General features: G+C 36.2%; 1 protein-coding gene across 1 annotated transcript; it reads right to left on the bottom strand.

Moving 5' to 3' along the window:
* Positions 1–213: 213 nt before the first annotated feature.
* On the bottom strand, positions 214–2,333 carry LOC131061441 (WD repeat-containing protein RUP2). Its single transcript, XM_057995136.2, has one exon. It carries the CDS (start codon positions 1,784–1,786, stop codon positions 509–511), a length of 1,278 nt encoding a protein of 425 aa, XP_057851119.1. The 5' UTR covers positions 1,787–2,333; the 3' UTR covers positions 214–508.
* Between the last annotated feature and the right edge of the window lie 13,155 nt (positions 2,334–15,488).

The raw sequence follows: 15,488 nt of genomic DNA, 5'->3' as shown, positions 1-15,488 counted from the left end.
TACCCTTTTGGCACCCAGATCATGTTGAAAAGGTAACATGTTATTAAATGAAGCACTTTATTGCTAGAATGACCCCCCTGGTCTTAATCTTCTCGAAAGATAATTTTGCACAACAAATAAGGTTACTGTAATAATAGATCTATCAGCTTGCTGATAACAAAAAGAGTCTTGCTATATAGATCAAAGAGCTTAATGCTTGAGCTGGCAGCAAACTTTTGGATTAAATTGTGTTTGTTTATTTGATTGACATTTCGGATCATACATAGTGATCCATAATCAGAACTTCTGTCATTTTTCTATCATCTTTTTGAATGAGATATATTCTAGTTTATTATGAAAAAAGAATAATGAACTATTTTAAGTATAATCATTCTTTTTTCTTTCCTTTCCTTCTCTCTCAGATTGTTACATTTTATTTTGAAACCCAACATAAAAGATTGGAAACTCCTGCAGCCAACTGCTTGACAATTTAATTGTGTCATTATTCATGCATTTATTCCTACACAAATCACCCTTCACTGGATGTTCTCTGTCCAATGATAACCTGCAACATGCCATCAGAATTTGCAGCAACAAGAGCACAATTAGATGGCTTCTGCCTCCAACAAACCCCACTCACAAAGCGCAAATCTGCCCTTGTCCTGAAATCTTTGACACCATCCTCAGCCAATGACCTCACAGTACTATTAGTAAAACCAGTGCCATCAAACTTATTTAGCCAGATAGGACTTTCCCACCTGCAGTCATAAGCATAGACCTCATTGCTTTCAGATCCACAAGCCAATAGCCCTCCTTCCTGCCATACAGAAAGGCCTACAAATTTTCTCATGTTAGAATGTCCCCTATATGTCCTCACAGGCAACATACCTTCTTGTATTGACCTGGAAATGTCCCAGAGCTTGAGAGAGCCATCAGTAGAGGCAGAAACAACCGTGCCTTCTCCAAAAAATTTAACAGAACTTACAGGTCTGCTATGGTCATTCAAAACAAACAAAGCAGAATCAGCAGCAGCAGAAGAAGAAGAAGTTAATTTCCTTGTATCATAAACATAGACTTTGTGATCGGAGCAGGCAAAGGCCATGAGATTAGCATTGTAAGCACTGAACTCTGCACAGCAAACTGGCCTCTTGGATGGAATTGCTATATCCATGAGTGTCTGATTGGTCTTTCTGTCCCACATTTGGACTGTGCCATCATCAGAAGCTGATGCACAGAGACTTGTATTCCACTGAGAATAATCAACACTCCACACCCTTCTGCCACCATGTTCATCCCTCTCAGACACAGCAATTCCTCTCTCAACATCCCACTCTGTAACAACTCCATCATAGTCTCCACTGCATATAACCAGATCTCCACTGGCAGGATCCCACTTCAGGCTGCTCAGCTTTGCAGAAGTGCAGATAACAGCAGTTTCTATAGATGAGCTATGTTCAACATACAAGACATCATTACCACAGAATCTGTTTCTCTGCTCCACAGAATTTCCATCAATATCCATTAAATCCTCTTCTTTATCTTCATGGCTACAGCTTTGTTGTAAGTCTACCAGATTGTTAAAGTTGTATAGCCTGATTTTTCTGGCCAATCCTCCAGTGGCCAGCCACTTATACTCCTTTGCATCAAATGCAAGGGCTCCAATGGAGTCTGATGTACCTGAAGGCCCAACTACTGTGCACACCTTCAAGTCCCATTCTGATTTATTCTCTTCTAAATCAGATGGATATTCTTCTTCCCTGCACTGATTTGCATCACTAGCACTTTCATTGCCTCCATCACATTCCATCTAATCTTGTCTTCTCTTGGTCTCTTGTCTGTTACAATTCCCATAAACAAAGTGTCACAGAATGCATACTCAAGACTCCTGCACTCCATGAGAAGTTGATATCCATGTGGGTTCGCAGATTAACATTTCTAAAAGCACATATACTTTGGTTGGATATCCAACCCTCCTTTGCTGAAACAAGATAGGAAAATCAGCATCACCTGATATCATGTTTATAACATTCACTGTAATACTTGAATGAGCAGTTCATATATCCATTTCTATGCCATTCAAAAGTGCATTTCCCAGGAATACAATCTATACCCAGAAAAATATCTCCACACGCCATGCTTAGGACTACAGGGTGGCATGCAGATAATACAAAAATTCTCAAGAAAGTTCATATTGCTAATGTGCTCAAGATATGCATCGATATATATATCCAGTGGTTGGCAAGGAAAAGGAAGGAAGATGATGCAGAATCATACAAAGCAGATGACTTGGGTGGCCACACCTATTCCACCAAAATTCCTACCAACAAAAAGTTTGCACGCTATCTCTCATCCACTAAGCCCTTTACGTGGAATAGTAAGCAACACAGAAATGGTAATCGGTCATTTATGGACCGTTTCTTTATTGTAGTGCACCAGACATGTTAAATGTCGACCGTGTGGGTCTTCCGTGTCCAGATAAGAATGATACGGTTTTATGGAACAACCTAACTCTTTGTCACATTTTTGAATCGAGATTTTAATTCAAACAACTTTTCATGTTATCCATAAATGATGGTCCACACGCCTGTGATGGTTTAATTTGTAATTTGAGATGCAACCATATTATTAGTTTTATTTTGAACAGCATGTTTTGAGTTTTGAATTGTTTATCTGGTTTATTTGAAATTGCATTATCTTATTTCATACACTTTGAGTTGATCTAGTGGTGGAGAACTTGTGCTCTTAAAAGAGATGTTACATGTAAATTTTTTAAAATAAGTACAAAGGCTATAATTAATGGTTCATAGTTTTTTTCATCGATTGAGAATTTCTTCAAAAGATTTAGAAGTCTTGATGAGGCAGTAATTCAATGGTATAACAACTTCAAGTGAGATGCTTCTCAATGAATAATAGATATTCCCTATTCAAAGAAGTGTGATAGATTTTTATGAATGACCTAATCATTGTTACCTTTTTTAATTCAAGATTTAAATAAAAATATTTTTTATGTTGTTCATAGATTATGTTCCTTTCGCTTGTGATGAATGATTTGTAATTTGAAATGAAGCCATATTGCGAGTAATTTTATCTTGAATGGAGCATTGTTAGCTTTGATTTGCTTAGGTGGCTCATTTAAAATTACACTAGTTTTTTGTAGTAGGGTCCACCTATTAATGTGATGTGAGATGAGCCACCTAAGTAAGTCAAATCTTAGAGTGTGTTCTTTAAGCCAACATCTAGTAGTTCTTGGTGGAAAGTTATGAGGAGGATTCGTAAAAATTTACTTGAAATGTCAATGGTTCCTTGGTTAGTTGGTGAAATTGAATGGTTTGGAACAATTCCATTAGGGGTCAAATCTTTTTTAGTGCAAGACCCAAATATCATAATGGATGAGGCTAGGATTGTGTCCTAGATGGCTATGGTGGAACGGATACCCCATAGTCTTTGGACCTCAACTAGAGATTTGAGTCTATCTAAGTTGATATAAACACCGTCCAGCAACAAAAAAATTAGTTGGAATTAAAGTCAACTATTTAGGTCATTCCGACATAGTGGTAGTTTTCCTTTTCTCGCTATATCAATGTGGATTGCCATGACAAAATTCAATTGAAAATTTTCTCCTATTTTTAATTAATAATCTAGTTGAATGAAAACTTGCTCCTATATAAATGTCAATAGTGGCATGGTGTGATGGTTAAGTTATAGCGTTGTTGCTCTTGTCATCAAGGTTCAAACCCCACTAAGGTATTATTGTTGAAAGGTTATATTGGGGATGAGGTCTCATGTTTGTGATTTCACTGGTTTATACCTCTGAGTCAAAAGCATTCTCTTTAAAATATTGAATTTACTCCTATATAAAAATATATATAAAAGAAAAAAAAAAGTTAAATCCCGCCAATAAAAACCATATACCAATAAATTAATATTTTAATGGTACTAAATATTTTCATATGGGTTGTGTATAATAGAGCTAACAAAATTAGATTGATTTAGAAATTTGATAAAAATAGATTTGAATTAGCAGTTGCATTGTTAAAAGGTGTAATAATTTTGTTGATGGAGTTATGATGATACTATCAATATAAAAAAATTATGTGGATTGAAATGTAAATTAAAGAAAACATATGAAGACAATATAATTAATGGTTCAAGGGCTTTTCCTCATTGATCGATAATTTATCTTAGGGATTTAGAAGTCTCACTAAGGAAATAATGTAATGGTCCAACAACTTCAAAGAAAGAGTATATTAGGCACAAATATAAAAAAAAAAAAATTTAGAACAAGGTTAGATAGAAGGGTTGCATATGATTTGGAAGGATTACATCTAATCAGAATGTGTTCATATTCTAATTGGATTAAAGAGAAATGCATTAAGTGGAGAGTGAAGCTACAAAATCAGGGTCAACAAGTTGTTGTGGATGTGTGCACTATTTTGGAGTGGTATGTAAGAAATAACTTGCACAAGAAACAAATATAAGATGAAATATTTAAAAAATACTTGATAATAGTAAGATAACAAGTTACTTCAAGGGGTTAAATATCCAAATAGATCTAATGAGAGTACACTTCACAATTTCATGATTAGATAGCACTTACTACCTCCTATATATGTGCTAATTATGCCTTGGATATCACCCAAACTGACCTATATACCAAAACATAACACCTAGCTTGACCTAACTAACTAGATAATAATATAATAACTACCATATGATTTAGTTAAGAGTTAAGGTAGCCATGGGTTGACTACTCATAACCATATGCACACTCTAGGATTAGGGGCATAACATGCCACCTCTTTAGAGAAGCATTTTTTATGTAGAGATTCTTGGAGTTGCTCTCAGTCACCTAGTTGTCTTTCTTGTTCTCTCCAACCTTTTAACTCCTCAAGCCCATCCAATGGTACTTGGTAAGGGTTCTTCTAGTTAGACCTCCAAGGCCTAATCCACTTTGGCTTTCCTCAAAGGTATAGCCACAAATGTTTCACTACAACACTTCCTATTGAGGATTCCACCTCAATCCCTATTACACCTTCCCAATGCTCCAACAACCTTTTTAAAGGATCTTTAATCACGAACTTGTTCCATGAGTGTAAAATGAAGTTACATAGTGTCTTTGGTGTCTTCTAAGGGTTTTACCACCTTTAAACCCATCGCCAAGCCTTCTCAAGCTCACTTTGTCTATACCGGGCTCCAAACAGACCTAATTCAATTAGGCTACCTTTTACGGTTTTTAGGGCTTAAGCTCACATCTACCCACACAAGGTCCCCCCAAAATTACATTTATGAGTACCCTTTTCCTAGTTACATACAATATTGAAAATTGGCATTTGGGTTCTCCGTACACATGGGGTTTCTAGAACTGTCCTATTTTTAAGGGTTTTAGGGCTACCCGGGTGACTTGCAAACTTGGCCTTAGAAATATTCACCAGTCAAAAAAATTGCACAAAATAATCATGGATTCTTTAAGGGAATTCACTGGCGTCTCCAAAAATATATCAACTTTGGTTCTACCAAACCATGCGTGCTCTAAAAACGCACATCTTTTGTTGTCCTAGTCTCACCAATTCCTAGCTGTGAGCCTAGGGTATCATTGTAAAACCACCAAAAAGGTCTGCAAAGACAAAAAGCCTACAATAAACATATTTATAGACCCTAACCTATCATTCCACTGGATTTCAACCAGTGCCATCAGTGGGTGCTTAGGTTAGAGTCATTTATTGCTTAAACCCTAGCCTACAAGGGTTTTTGTACCTAGTTCACAGAGAATGGTTTGAATCTCTACAACCAAACACAATCAAACCTTGCAATCTACCTTGATGGAAAGTAGATTCACCAATCCTTCATGCCCTACAGGTAGGTTCCTCTGACAAGTCCATACTGGATCATACAACACAGCAAAAATAAGGAAAAACAGTGAAAACGGTGTAAAACAAGGTTTTTTGCTTATAAACAAAACTTGCTTTGCATTCCAACACTTCCAACCTATACAATGAAGTTGTATTTGGATTTTATCATCATGATTCAGTTGGATAGAACCAAATTCTTCACCGCCAACAACATAAAGTGCAACTTTTTGCAATGTTGTAAATGTTGCTTAGCATTTTTACATCTTTTTAATCCTTTGGAGGCAACCTTGCACTCAAGTGTGCTCCAAGGCTCCAAAGGCCCTCTATGCATTCTAGGAGACCTAAAACAATGCATTACACCCTTATTACATGATGACTCTATTTTCAAAGTAGTGCACATGTGAACAACATCAACATTACATCTTTCTAGGATATCAACATCCCGAACACAACGAAAGCTTGGACAACTCAACCATGACTTCATTAAGTCCCAAATGGTTGGTCCACTTATTACAACATAAAAGACTTAAGCACAAACCAAAATTTGCATGGAGTGATAGGTGCACTGCACCAATTTTCCTCAATGTTAGTCAAATGTGGATGCTTTTAGATGAACTCTTCATCCTCTCATGTGGCAAATTCAAATAGTAAAATCTTTTAGTGAATAAGATACTTTAAGATACTTGGTGATTGTCCTAGTCCTCAACTTTGTTGCATGTATCTAATGAATTAATTATGCCTCCAATATGATTCTTATTTCTTCATCTAACTCTAGTAATATTGTTTTTGTAGGGATATTATGCTAAATAACTTTCTTTAAGCAATAAACATAAAAAAATAGATACATCTTTTTTGTTGAAGGTAACTCAAGGTTATAGGCAACACTACTTTTCCTTTGAATAATCATGTATAGACCATAATATTTTGATGATAAATTGTTATTCTTTGCTTGTTACTTTAGTGTTATTTTCTTATAAGGCTACAATCTCAAGAAAACTCAATCCCCATATTCAAAAAAAAAAATTCTATAGCATTGTCCAACCTATTGTTTCATTCTTTTTTGTGTCATGACCAAATTCTTGAGTCCTAAAAGTACTTTTTGTTGGTAATGAATGTGCTCCTCCATAGCCTAAACTCTTGGTGTCACCCTTAAAGATGATGTGATCGATAGGGGATTGTACATTTAGTGCAATAAATGGAAACATTTTTATGACATATGGATGGAAGTGTTATACCACCATTTCTACTAGTGGTAACCAATCTACCGATTTATATTTACTATTTAAAGTGAAACAACATAGATACCCTTCTAAGAACTTATTGACAACCTCAATTTTCCCATCAGATTGAGGATGGTATGAAGACTTTGAGCCAATTGATTACCCAAATAAGATAATAAACCTATTTTAAAGTTACTAGTGAAGATAGGATCATGGTCACTAACAATAACCCTAGGCATACCATGTAGTTTTTGTATTTTCTTCAAAAACACTTTTTTACTATATTTGTAAAATGATAAGATAATACAATAAAATGGGCATATTTAGCAAGGTGATATAGCACTACCATGATTGAATTATTACCTTTAGATCTTGGAATCCCTATGCTGAAATTCATGGAGACCTCTTCCCAATGTTGGCTAGGAATAACTAAGTGTTGTAAATGACAATGGGTCTAAAGTGTCTCCCCTTTATTTCTTTGACATACCAAACCTTTTACTACAAATTTTTAAACACCATCTTTAATTCCTTCCCAAAATAAATCTTGCTTGATTCAATGATAAGGCTTCAAAAATCCTAAACGACTTGAGAACCATGAAGCTCTTCTAGAATCTTGTGTTTAAGAGTGGAATTCTTACATGGGTATAATATCTCTTTATAATACAAATAATCTCCCTTTTTAAAAGACTTATTTGAATTTCTATGATCAATTTGTAATAGTTAAATCCAATACCTTGTAGCAACATCATTCTACCACTTTGATTTAGCTTCTTCCACCCACTCTACTTGTAATATTGAAATAGAACATAATAATGCCACATCCTTTTCATCTTTCCTAGATAATGGATTTTCCGCAATAGTCTATGTTGATGGGAGTTTTGAGACACTCACCAACATACAAGTAGAACATGAAGTATATACCTAATCTAAAGCTAAACTAACCAACGAGAAAAGAAAGAGCAAAAGAAAAAGGGAATGCAATAAAATGACAAATGCTTAGTATCCATTTGATCCAACAATATGAACTAAATCCAAAAAGCATTAGAACATTCGATAAATTAACATGAAGTTAAATTGGATAAAACAAATATCAAACATTACATCAAATGAGAGAAAAAACTAAAAGAATTAGAAAATCATGTTATCAAAGCATGAATTCTCATTCAAATGAAATACTTGTTTAGCAAATTTTTCACACTAAACATCTAATTTCTACCTTAGATCCAAATTGCTTTCAACTAAACTAACATGCAAATCCAAAGAAAACTAGACCAAAATGACCCATAGTCTAATTTTGATAGTTTTCAAAGTCTAACTCCTAAAAAATAATCCTAAACTCTAATGATCTAACCTTCTAACTATTTGAAATGAGCATCACACTCCAATTTATAGCCTTTCAAAACATAATTTCCCTCCTTGGAAAGATGAACAAAATATGTCTTTTCTGTGCATACAAGTACTCGAGAAAGATTTATTCCTTTTTAGATTGCAATTTTGACTTCTAGTTAACTATGTATTTGAACTCTCTAAATAACAACTTTCCAATTTTGTTTCCAGTTTAGCTTTGTGTTTAATTTCTCATTTTAATTTGTTTTGTTCAAGTTCTAATTTTGGTAAAATGTCATTTACATTTATTTCCAAATTTTCAATTTGAATCTTGCACATTAAAATAGAAATAAATAATCTATTTTTTATAATTTTAATGTGTTAAAAAGTAAGATTCGCGATTTAATATAAAATATAATTTTCTATTTAATCGGGAATCTAAAATAACAAAACAATTCAAATTTTATTAATTTTAAAATAAATTAAAATTTGATAATGGGAGGTCCTTCAATTTTTGCTCTCATCATGTCAAACCTACACAGACCATAAAATTAAATTTATTAGATGAATTTATATTAAATGTTTTAAATGCTTTTCTCATATAAAATAATTATTATAATTAACTAGTATACATATATTTAAAAAATATATGTAAAATATGTCAAGACATGTCTTATAATAGAATAGAATCATCTGTAAAATAAATGTTCTTCTAAAATATCAAACACCAAGAATACAAATCCATTAAAGTCTTGCATGCAAAAAGTTGTGAATCCAGCTGGAGACAAGTGTTGAGGGTTCTATTTTATTTGGAGTAATAAAATAACACCTCCACAAAAGTTGAAACATAACATATTTCATACATTTACCTGTCATTTACATGTCAAATTGTTTCAAAAATGGATTTTTGTTTACGGACATTTTGATGTCATTGTAGATGCCTCTTGGCATAATTAAAATTAAAATTATAACAATATCCAAATGTAGAAATTGTTTTAAACACTCGATCTCTAAAATATTTTAATAATAAACATAAAGAATCATGATTATAAATATTTTATTACATTAAAACAAAGATGAAATCACTCTTATTGTTCCAACATCAAGAATAAGAATCTTTTGTAGATTAGGGATTTACTTGTTGTAGGAACTACAGATGCTCCAAACTTTAATAAAAATCTCAAGTTTTGCCTCTATTTTGGAACTCCAGTTTTGGTGAGCATCAGAACTTGCACGTCAATGGGGATTTGTGATACCACAAGACTTCTAGTTTTGAGTACTCTAAGTTTGGGACTTAATCCTAATGTGCCTATGGGATCCGAATTCAGAGAGAAAACTTCATTTTCTTTTATCGTTGTGTTTTTCTTTCTATAGCATTTCATTGTTGCAAATGATTCATTGGATAATTGGTTTGCCTCCATTCCTAGTCCTATCTCTCACCTCAAATATGGATCAAACTAAAGGGAAAATAATATACTAAGAGGGTAGGTGAATCAATATATCCAATTTTCACTTAATGTCAGACACTAATTACCGTCAATAAGTTTCTCCTATCAATGAACTTGAATCTACAAATCTACTTATCATAAGTTATTCCATGATGCAACAACAAAAACATGTAAAACAACACACGTCCACACAATGAACACTAGATATACGAGGAAAATCTAGGATGGGAAAAATCACAATGAGAATAGCTTCATGGATCTACTATCGCCCAAATCTAGCCTCACAAAATAATGAACTGCTTATAAAGATTAAGTAGGCATCAACCTACCAGAGACAACAATCCTCTTATGTATTGTGAGCACCAACTCACAAGAGACACCTATCAAATGAGGTTTGAGAAACAACTCAATAGCTAGGAACTCAATCTCAACAATATGAATGATATAATTTTAGGACCTTCAACATACAACTTGCCTCTAATCAAATCAACTTCAATACACTCTCCTTTTAAACTTATGATATTTTGATAATGGCAAGCATGAATCAGGAACTCATACTCTATCTCATTCTCTAGCTCATGTGATATGAATTTGTATCCTCAAAAGTATATCACCAACATCACTACACACCACAATGAAATGAATCTAGGACACTCATATATGTGTAAAACCTACAATTACAATTACAAGTCAACCTAAGCATAATTAATTATTTACAAGCCAACCATAAATCTTTTCTTCACCAAATTTGTACAAAGTTAGGTCCTAATTAGTCAATACAAACATCAATACAAAGGAACATGCCACACGCTTCACAAGGAAGCTTAAGAAAGTCCAAAAGGTTGTCTATGCACAATCTCTAAGGGACACACACTCTACACTTCATCCACAAGTCAACCATATTAAATGTGTAATAGGTCTAGACCAATAAGTGTTGAACAAAATTTATCATTGATGTCAAAAAGGGTGTTATCTTAGAGGGAAATTATTGAACAGATGTTATCATTGTAATGTTGCAGTCATCTTTCTTACTTCTATTGTATCCAAATGGTTGAATAATTGTGTTACTTTGTATGTCATGAAAAATCATTTTGAGTAGTAGAAATCTTATGCAGCCCCATTGATTGATATGGTTACAAATTTGGTCAAGACATGTTTGTATTATCATGAACCATCCTTTCATGTTGATAGAAGTCTATTCCAAAAAGTTGGTTGTAATTACCCAATCAATATGCTTTTTTTGGTAACTTGCAAAGATCTACATTTACTAATACTTAAGAGTTGTCTTTCTTTCTTGATTTACATATTTCTCAATCAAAAAAGGGTATATTCATTTCTCGAACCAAATGTATAAAGCAAATGTTTAAAAAGTTCAAGATGGGAGATCGCAAATTGGTAGGAACACCTATGGTTACTAGATGCAAGTTGACCAAGGATGGTGATTCGGCTAAATAAAATCAAACATTATACAAATCAATGATTGCGAGCTTTTTGTATGTGACTACATCCAAATTAGATATCATACAAGTAGTTGGAATGGTGTTAAAGGATTCAAGCAACACCAAACGAGGCTCATTGTAAAGAGGATTTTTTGGCACTTGAAAACCACAATCGATTTTGGATTATGGTACCCTAAGAGTGATAATTTTAGTCTAACTGTTGTAATACCCTTAAAATGGTCATCTAAACCATGGGGCCCTAATCTCAACTACATCACCAAGGTCCTAACCAAAGGCAATTAAATCAATTTTGAGCACCTAATTAATTAATTCCTAAATCATCAATGTCACATGGCAAATTAATCACTTCAATCAAATAAATCATCAAATCTCTTTAATCAATTATCCTATTTATTTAACTAAATATCCTAACATATTTAATTAATAAATCAATTTGCCATTAAATCATCAAAAAGGAATTAATTTGAGAAAACAAATCAACTTGAGATATTTTGAAAATCTAATTTGAGATAACTTGAGAAATCTCTGAAAAGCAATTAAATCTGTTTATGGTGAAAATGGATAACAATAATAACAAAATTGAAAGGCTAAATGAATTCAACCACCAAACCCTAGCCTAACAACAACAAAGATCCACCATAACATATGAAGATTACCTAAGACAATGTAAATCAAATGAAATCACAAAGATTATACCATCACATGTCCAATAGGGTTTTGATCTCCATTCTTCCTATCTCCATTGATCTTGCTTGATATATTTGCTCTCAGATTTTATGTGCACAAGAGCTCAACAAAGAACGGAATGTGGTTGCAAGTAGGATCGTAGTGTAGTCAATTGATCAAGTAGTTAGCTCATTAGTCCATTAGGATGATTGATTAGGGTTTGATAATGAAGGAAGCATCTCCTTATATAGAAGACACAATATGAAATGGAGGGATAAGATTGAGAGGTGTAAAAAGAGGTCGCCTATGATTAGAAGGTAGGTAGAAGAAATAATAAAATAATGAAAGAGGTAGGTAGTGTAGGAATTAAGAGATGAATGACATGTGTCATGTGTAGAAAAGGCTAATGAATTAATTAAATAAATAGAGATTTATTTAATTAATAGAGGAAATGGGATAATTAAATAAATAAATATTTATTTAATTTAGCGAAAAGGATAATTTAAATAAATAAAATTATTTATTTAAATGAGAAATAAGGCTAGAAGAGGATAAATGAATTAATTAAATAAATAAAGATTTATTTAATTAATAGAAGAATTAGGCTTAGATAATTAAATAAATAAAATATTTATTTAATTAGACATGACAATTTTGGGTGTCTACATTTTGCCCCTCTTTGAGACAATGCAGCTTGTCGTGTTGTTTCAAAGAAGATAAGATGAACTGATACAGAGTTGTCTCAATATGGGAATGATATGCCCCCTCAAGAGATTGGATGAAAATGTCTGAAAAGATTGCAGACAATCTCTCGATAAGAAAGACGAGATAGAATGGACTGACTGGATAGAGTGACAAAGTCACGGGACAATAAAGACTGACTCAGGAAACGAGGGCTAAGGCGAGGGTAGGCTATAAGATAGACCATGGGCAGAAATACATCCTCATTGTCATCCACACATCCACAAGAGCAAAGTGCAGAGCGAGAAAAGAGCAGTAACAGTCAGCAACGATGGCTTTCGTTCACAGATTCGACCGCATTCGTCGATTCCAGAGGCCAGCAAAGGCAGGAGAGTTGGTAAGTATCACAAAACCTCCTCGTACTTTGATGCATGTATTTTTGTCATTAATGCACGATAGGTAGAGCAATAAAAGCGCATTAGGTTAGGGTTCAAAAATGTCAAAAAATGCTTAGGCACGTCTGCATTGGTGCCAGGCGCGTCTATGTCTGCCAGACGCGTCTGGGTTTGTGCCAGGCGCATCTGCGTTTGAAAATGCGTCTGCGTCGAATGCGGCCACGTCTGTGCAATGTAGGGGCGTCTGTGCCAAGAAGGCACATCTGTGTCGCCTAGGTGCGTCTGTGTTTTTCAAGCACGTCTATGCAGTCTTTAAGCGCGTTTATGTCAGGAAAGCGCGTTTATGTCCAAAAAATGTAAATTTTCGTCTTGTAGGTCAAATCGACAGTTTTGTGATGAACATACGCTGTCGATTGGATAAGCTGCTAAGAGGATACACTCAAGCAGGTCCTCTAAGGAAGACTAGAATAGATCAAGGCACTTTGTGATGAACAGGGAGTACCAGAATGTGAGCAGCACTTTGTCATGAACAGGGAGTGCAAATGTGAGCAACACTTTGTGATGAACAGGGAGTGCAAAACACGTAATACTTTGTGATGAACAGGGAGTACCACTAGGATAGAAGAAACACTTTGTGATGAACAGTGAGTGTCACTGGGATAGATAGCAACACTTTGTGATGAACAGGGAGTGTCACTAGGATAGAATGTCATATGCATTTAGATAAAAAGTAGCATTTTGTGATAAACAGTGAATGCCACTATGACTGACATGATTGATTTGCTTGACTGTAGGAGTATTTGCCGATGCTAGAGTCACGGGAGAGATTCCCATCTACACAAAGATTGCGACCTGAGTTGACACTTGGAGACCGAGCAGCGATTGAGGCTATGGGATTGAGACATGTTCTGTATGTGCCTAAGTTTCGGGCAAACATGGGATTGTTGACTGCACTGGCGGAGAGATGGCACTTCGAGACATGTACCTTTCATTTGTCGATGGGTGAGATGACAGCCACCCTTGAGGATGTATATAAGATACTCGGGATTCCAATCGATGGGGAGCTGATTCCGTATGATCGAGATGGAGACAGGGATGCACTGAGATGAGTATTCCAGGACCCTGGATTGGAGGTGAGGGCTGGGCATGTGGCTTGGGACACTATGACTGCTATAGGATTGGCGCTGCCAGCAGTGATAGGAGGAGTGATCAGTGGGTTCCTGTGTCCTGATAGAGCAACACGGGGGTTGGTTGTGGGCCGGGGAGGAGCACTAGAGACACTGGTGACACAACACACCATATATGCCTGGGGATCGTGTGTGCTGGCACATCTATACTATGAGCTGCATCAGTTTGTATACCATAGATCAGTGGGATTGGGTTGCGGGGTGACATTGTTGCAAGTGTGGGCCTATGAGCATCTGCCAGTGACGAGACCGATACATTTCAAAGGTAGAGGTCACGAGTGCAATTTTGTTCACATATATGATATGATCACGTCGCAGCCACGGATTGGCAGGTTAGAGCACTGGCGGTGGGTGATAGATGACATTGATGTGGTCATTTGGAGGCCATATCTGGGATGCGAGGAGTGGGAGGACAATGCGGTAGAGCTTCCCTACACCTTCCAGAGCAGATACCTGATTAGGCGGACGCCCTATGTGCTAGAGAGACAGCTTGTGGATAGGGTTTGCAGGCAGTATGGCAAGATCCAGAGGATGCCACAGGGCTCAGGTATGTATGCGCGAACAGTCAGGGATCAGGCGTAGTTTGGACCCTTACTATCATATGATCAGGCTATGATGTAGCTAGCAGAGATGGTACCCCTACCCTGGGACATGTGGCCAGAGATTGAGGATGCCGGCATGGATGCCGAGTATACAGCCTACTGGGTCGAGCATCCATTCCCACGCCTAACAGATCCAGAAGAGTTATTTGAGGGAGATGGTGGTGGGGATGATGATGATGATGGAGCTGATGGGGGCAGAGGCCGATGGAGGCAAAGGGGGGTAGTTAGAGAGAGGAGGGTTGCACCACGGAGAGAGGGAGCAGAGGAGAGGCAGGCTCGGGTGGTGAGAGGTCACAGTGGATTTCCGCTACAGGTGCTAGCAGCACAGGGTCCCAGACAGGTGCAGGGACAGGTACCAATACAGGCACCAGTACAGGTACAGGCACAGGGGCAGGCACCCGTACAAGGGGAGCCATAGGGGGCTGATGCAGAGGAGGATGAGCTAATTGAGCTGAGGGAGATCTACCAGGGACATGCAGATGAGATCCAGGACTTGGAGAGGGAGAGGGATAGGCTCAGGAGGTGGCTCAGAGATATTGAGCGGGAGCGGGATCAGGCGATTCAGCGCTACATAGAGGCTGAGACAGCACTGAGGGCTAGGAGACAGGCAGAAGAGGACACAGGGGCCAGACATGCCTATGTTTTGTGAGCCGGGGAGGAGATTGCCTACTAGTG

The sequence above is a fragment of the Cryptomeria japonica genome, chromosome 8 (assembly GCF_030272615.1).
Source record: "Cryptomeria japonica chromosome 8, Sugi_1.0, whole genome shotgun sequence".
Classification (NCBI taxonomy): domain Eukaryota; kingdom Viridiplantae; phylum Streptophyta; class Pinopsida; order Cupressales; family Cupressaceae; genus Cryptomeria; species Cryptomeria japonica.
This window is presented reverse-complemented; position numbering and strand designations above follow the sequence as displayed.